This window comes from Nelumbo lutea, chromosome 8 (genome assembly GCF_056320005.1).
Source record: "Nelumbo lutea isolate HS-2025 chromosome 8, American lotus-T2T, whole genome shotgun sequence".
Taxonomy (NCBI): Eukaryota; Viridiplantae; Streptophyta; class Magnoliopsida; order Proteales; family Nelumbonaceae; genus Nelumbo; species Nelumbo lutea.
The window spans coordinates 28677183-28684092 of NC_142691.1; the positions used below are offsets into that span (position 1 = coordinate 28677183).

Here is a 6910-nt window from a genome sequence, read left to right on the forward strand (position 1 = left end):
AGTTGTTACCTTGCTAATAGTCGAATTCAAAGGATAGTCTGGTACACGAAGATCAAGCATACTTCACTAGATGGTGATGAATGCCAAAAGCATTCTATGTGAAGAAGGAATGAGATATCAAAGGTCTTGTTTGTACGTTTTTTCACAGATTTCAGTTATGTTATTTCATTTTCAGAGGGAATATTACTTGATGCTTCTCAATCTCTATTCGATCTTTGCTTGAATATTGCAAGGGTTACAGAGGCTTATGACTAACGATTGGCTTGAATATCAAAGGTCTTTGCTTGAATTTTCTCTTCTTTTCCTTGTAGATCAAGGCTTTGCTTAATTGAAGAAGCCTCTCACCATGATTCCCACTATGTTAATATCACAAACAACAATGGAAATTAACAAACTCTCTCATTGACATACAGAATTCGTAGAATGAAATAAATACAAATACATCCATGGATCTGAAATTCATTATCATCGTTTTATTTATTTATACATGAACAAAAATGGATGACCCATTTTTTTCGGTAGAAGGAAAATTCATTAAACAGAGATAAAATAGAGAATAACTACCAGTTCACACACAGACTCTGACTCCTACAATCCTGATTAGAGAGAGACTGTTACTAAACCAAAGCAACTAGACTCAGAAGATGGGTGATCCATCAAATTCCGATAACATTACACTCACTTTCCACGCCCATCACCGGATCCAGACCCATACCCACGACCCTCTCCATATCCTTCACCATATCCATTACCTGTCCCAGAGCCATAGCCACGACCCTTACCATAACCTTCACCATAGCCCCCACCAGAACCGGAACCGGATCCCGAACCATAACCACGACCTTCACCATAACCAGATCCTGAGCCAGAGCCTCGTCCATGTCCTGATCCAGATCCTGCACCATATCCTCGTCCACTGCCTGCTCCTGAACCAGATCCTGAGCCTGCATAAGAGCCAGCACCAGAACCTGAGCCTGACCCAGCTCCTGTCCCTGCATAAGAACCTGAACCTGAACCTGATCCAGAACCAGACCCACTACCACCTCCCCCTAAACCAAGTCCTAGCCCAAGTCCCAGACCACCACCTAAGCCCAAACCCAAGTCCTTCCTCGCAACTCGGCTTTCAACCTGAAGAGCCAAGGAAGCAAGAAGAACAACAAGAGCCATGGATTTGAAGCACCCCATTTGCTTCTACGTAATGAACCCAGAAATTAGTGGACTAAGACCTGCTTAGACTGAGAGTCAGAATTGAAAGACTATTTCAGCTCACTCTCAAGTTTTGTGGGGTAAGTGATGGGCCTCTCTGGCTCTCTTATTTATAGCTGGTTTGGTTGTACACGTGGGAGATATAAACAAAAAAAAAAAAAAAATTGTGTATAGGTGGGTCCCTCCAAACATGAAATTAATCTCATCTCAAGGTAGTGGGATAGCCGTGGGTGCCTGAAAAGGTGGTGTTTCTAGACATTTCCTATGCTGTTTGTGAAGTTGGTAAAGCAAATAATTCCATTTCTGTGGCGCCAGGAAATGGAACATAGCTTAGTGGAGCTCCATTTGGGGCGGTGCTCCAGCAAGATAAAGTTAATTTATTGCAGAAAACTCAACATGCATGCAACAACTGGTCGTTTCCAATGAAGGGATGTGTTTGGTTTATCAAAAGAGTAAGTGAGAAAAGAATCGAAGCAGGCTGAATCTAGCATGATCATGTATGTTCAATTTCTAAATATGCCCACCAGGCCACCAAAGGGTAGCAAAGCAGGATCACATGCATGTGGATATATAAATAAAGGAAGCTGGCAACTGTCAATTTTTGTTCAGTGGGTGAAGCACTTAAAAGGCATGGTCATGGTTTTCATAACCGGACCGGACCGGGCTGTCGGATTGGAAAAACCAGGAACCGGTCAGGTGATCAGTTTTGGTTTTCCCTAAAACCATTTTTTTTCAAAAATCATTGATTTCGATCAGTAATCGCTGATTTGGGCGGTTATTTTTTAATTTTTAATTTTTTTGCTAAAATGGGCCGACTGTTCGACTAGGAACCAAACCCCTGATCGGTTCATTCTTTGGGTGGGTTTTAAAAACCTTGGGCCTGGTGATAAGTTATCTAAGGCAATTGATTTTGAAGCCTATTTAAAAATAGTGTGAATTTGTGTGTGATTTGTTATAGAGTATGTTAATACTCTAATTCTTTTATGATGGGGAGATGATCATATTACCAGCAAAGTATATCTCTATGATAAAAAACGACATGGTATTTTAATATCATTTGACAAATAGAAGTTGATGGGGTTGTCTAAGGGAGATGTCTTTAGGATCTTTGAGAGGAAAAGCTTTAATTTATTTCAGAGTTCAGACCTTTAACTACTACTATCATAAAAGATTTTAAGATAGCAGACATAACAATATTACTATAACTAGCCATGCAATATTCAATATGCTTAGATTTTATTACCATGTCAATATTTCCATTTTAAGCACTCTTAGGCTCATCTGGACAAAGTTTATTGGAGGAAGCAAGCAACTAAGAAAATGATTCAACTGTATAATAACTAATTAATATTAAATTAGAGCATACAAATGCAATGAAATTAATGGTGATTAATTTAGTGGTTATCATGATCATGCAGAATAAGCTTGTAGGTGTATATATGAATATATATATATATATATATATATATATATATTGTATGTATATGTATGGATGTATATATATATCTATCTACAAATGTGTGTATATAAGTGTGTAGTCTGTCAGGACAGAGCAACATTGGGTTGGAGATGGGTTTTGGGCCTGGCTTAGCCCAAGCACCAACTATCCAAAGTCCAACCCCGGCCCATGTAAAAATTTGCAAGTTGAATCAGTTCAGGCTCAGGTTGGATCCGTCAAATTTGCACACCTATATGAAATAATAAATAAAAATAATTTATTGAATGGTTTGATAGTAATAACACTTAAAGAGCTCTACATTATGAAGTTCCAATATTATCATTAATATTTATTATTGTTATTGTTGTTGTTATTTTTCACATGGTTTTTGTAAGAGGAAAATCTACAATGCGGGAAAGATATGGTAGCGGAAGAGATTTGATCAATCAAAACCCACCCATAAATTTTGATAAATAACACCTGGTTGTCTACCACGTTTATGATTCCAATTGACTGGTTAGAAGTTTTTTAGATATCGTATCTTTCCCATATCATAGTCAAACTCATTTCTGAGCTAGATTGGAGTGCAAACAATCTCTATCACTTATGCCCAATTCCCAGCCCTTGTTATTAACTTTGCTAATGAAAGTGAACAAATTTCTTTCAATAAGAAACAAATTTCTTTCATTCCATTAGTATTTATAAGGTACAATACAAGCAAGAGGATAAGTGCACTTTCATCTATGCTATATAAAGCATGGAAACTTTCCTTGGGTTCCATGTAGGTTATAAAAGTCAAATCCAAATACTATATATCAAATTTAGTTAAGTCAAAAAAATTGAAAAATTACATGCCACTTTAGACTCTAAAGTTTGAAAATGACACTTTAGTAAAGTTAATTAAGTAAATTCATTCAAGGGTCTATGATGCCATAAAATTATTTAAATAAATTAAATAATTTACACAAATTAAGATAATTAAGTAAATTAAACCAACTATGTACACAAATTAAGATAATTAAGTAAATTAAACCAACTATGTAAATTAAGTAATTTAATAAGTAAATTAAATAAATAAACAAAGTTAATCAATCTAAATAAATAAATTAAGCTGCCGATTGAGTGAATTAACTAATTGATTGAGCCAATCAAGTAAATTAATCTAAGTAAATTAGAGTAATTAAATAATCAAAGCTAATTAAGGTAAATAAAAAAATTAAGTTAGTATTAATCAAGTAAATAAAGTAGTTAAAGAAATTAAGTAAGTTAGTTAATTTACCGAATTGAGTTCCTAAGTAAACTAAGCTAATTAAGTGATTGTTAATTTACTCTTAATTAAGCTAATTAAGTTAGTGTTTAAGTAATAATTTACTCTTGGTCATTGTTCATTTAATGACTCTAATTAGTTATTGTTACTCCATCATACCCTTTTAATTATCATTATTGTTGATTTACTCTTAATTATTTACAGTTAAATTAATTATTATTAATTTAATGACTCTAATTTGATAAAATTAATAATTTTTTTTTTAACTAATCGATCTTTTAACATTAATGTATAATGTCGAGATCTGCCTTGGCTTTAAAGTACCGTTGAAAACCATGGTCCATATTGGATGTGCTAATCAGGTAGTGATAAAGATATGCAATAGTTAATAATGATGGGAAAATCTATATATGATGTCAGAATTAAAATCTTTCATGAATTTTAATGAAAATCTATCTGATTCGTTAACATTGTTGAACTCAAGGTTCAAAATATCGATATGTCCGATATGTTGGTAGAGATGTATCGGGTGAATTAATATCTTTTTTTTTTATTTTATTTTTAATTTTTTTAAACCGGTTCAGGGGGCAGTTTAGATCTCCTCCAACCCCTAAATTTGTCAGACCCCGATACACCCACTATAAAGGCATATCGGAGAGATCCCGGAATAACACGTATCAGCCCGTATCATTCCGGGTGGCTGATACGTATCAATATTTTAAACTTTGGTTGAACCATTGGACCATTGGACCTGTCACCTGTTCTTTACACTAATTCAGATTAATCCCAAACCCGCCAAAATTAAATTAGTAGTTGACTTGGTCAAAAACCAATTTGGGTGGGCATACCATCGACTTGGTTGACCTAGAAAATATATAAGTGATAACTTTTAAAACATTTCAATCCAGTAATTTTTGTAATAAATGTTTTTATATTTTGAATGATAATATAATTTTTATTTACATTTGTTTTTATAAATATTTTAATTTAAATGAGAAAGAGAATGACTTACTAGAGAAGTCAACAGTGGTGGCAATAAGTTACTCTTCTTTCTCCTTCAATCCCCTTCTATTCTAATCAAAAGGCCATTAGTCTTTTAACAATTAATGATCTAAGGGTCAATGTTTCAAGCAAACCGGTGAGCCCCACTCAGAAAAATGGGGCGACCTCTGCGTCAGGTTATAAACTTTGTATTTGTGGTGTTTTTATGTTCACGCCCTCCACGTACAAGTTCATCATATATGGAATAGGGGTGAACAAGAAAAAATAAAAAAATTGAACCGAAAAATCGATTAATCGAATCAGTTGTGGTTTCAGTTTGGTATTTTTAAAAAATATAAGATATCAATTTAGTTTCATTTAATCAATATAAAAAACCGACAGTTAATCAAACCGACTGATATACATATATTTTTATATATTTTATATATATATTTATGTATATTATATATATTTTATATATATTTGATATTCTTTATATATTATAAATTAATAAATATGCATTATATATAAATATATATATTTATAATATATTATATATTATTTAAAAAATAATGTTTTATATATATATATATTTATAATTTTTTATTATATTTATATATATTATAAAAATTAAAAATCCGGTGATTAACCAACTGACTTCGATTCAATTCCAGTTATCGATTTTCCAAAACCCAAATAATACCAATTCGGTTCCAAAAAATGTCCCACGGTCGTGAACACGCCTACTATGGAACAACATTCAAACAGATGACACACATTTATAATATTCATTCGATTCTACATTTAGGAAAACAATATATAACTTAATCATGAATAGAGTGTAGCATATGGCCATTTGCACTCATTTAGTTTTGACATGATATGATGTTTTCAGTCGGAAATTAATGTTTTTGGCCTTTTTGCTTCGAAGCTTTATATATATTTATGTAATTGCAAATTTTATACCATAAAAACATATTTATGGAAACCACAAAAAACATGTAAGTTGTAAATGTTGTTACATTTGCTAATATTGCATTCAATGTATGAATAATAGCAAGCTAAGATTGGTCCTAGGGTGTTCCATTTAGAGTTAAGTATACCAAATTTATAACATGTAGTGTTTCGCAATTTTTTTGTTTTAGTAATAATCTAGTGTTTTCGCAATTTGAACACCCCAATTTTGATGAATCTCTTACCTTTGGCCCTCCAAACCCTAAAAACTAGAAAATACATCCAAATTCATCAAACTCTCCTCAAAAACTGAAACTTAACCATAAAACACACCAAAACAAACTTTAAGGCTGTGTTTGGAAGCAATATAAATGGAGTGTAAATTCTGGTTCATGGTAAATTTGTACTCTCGTTCAGTTTTGCCTATGTTTGGCATGACAAATGACAGAAAACACATTTTTTAATGCATGTTTATATTCATAATGAGATGTAAGAGTAGACCAATAAAAAAGAAGTAAATTTGCATTCAAGTGGGTTTTTGATAAAAAAAGTCATACTTTATTGGAATTCGCATTTACATCCATTACAACTAAAAGTTTGTTTGGTTAGAAGGTAAATTTGTCAATGCAAAACTAACCTAATTTAGCAGTTTCTATGAACCATTTTGCACTCATCATATTTGCATTCACATTTATTTGAATGATTTCCAAATGCATCCTAAATGGTTGATCAGACCAAACCAATCATCTCAAAACCTAAAAACCCTAGGATACCAAGCTTCAACCTTAGATCTCTAAGAACATGATTTGACACGTTACATAGACATGGCAAAAAGTTGACCCAACCCGCAAACCCGACCCAACCCAATTCGGAAAAATAGGGTTAGAGTCTCATATTTAGCAACCTGAATGTGAAAATGACCTGACCCAATCCAACCTGAAAAAAACTGGGTTGAGTTGGGATGGGTCATGGGTCAACCCGCTGACCCGATTGTCAAGTCTAATTGGGATTATTTATGCATTGTTACAAGTTTCCACTCTTTAATTTTTTCTATTTAGTCTTTA

General features: G+C 33.0%; 1 protein-coding gene across 1 annotated transcript; it reads right to left on the reverse strand.

Annotated features, from left to right (window-relative positions):
• Window positions 1-429: 429 nt before the first annotated feature.
• Window positions 430-1288, reverse strand: LOC148843613 (uncharacterized). Its single transcript, XM_088958407.1, has one exon. It carries the CDS (start codon window positions 1183-1185, stop codon window positions 679-681), a length of 507 nt encoding a protein of 168 aa, XP_088814533.1. The 5' UTR covers window positions 1186-1288; the 3' UTR covers window positions 430-678.
• Between the last annotated feature and the right edge of the window lie 5622 nt (window positions 1289-6910).

Bases quoted from the DNA above. Each gene is read 5' to 3' on its own strand.
- LOC148843613 (XM_088958407.1), bottom strand. From the start codon at position 1,185: ATGGGGTGCTTCAAATCCATGGCTCTTGTTGTTCTTCTTGCTTCCTTG.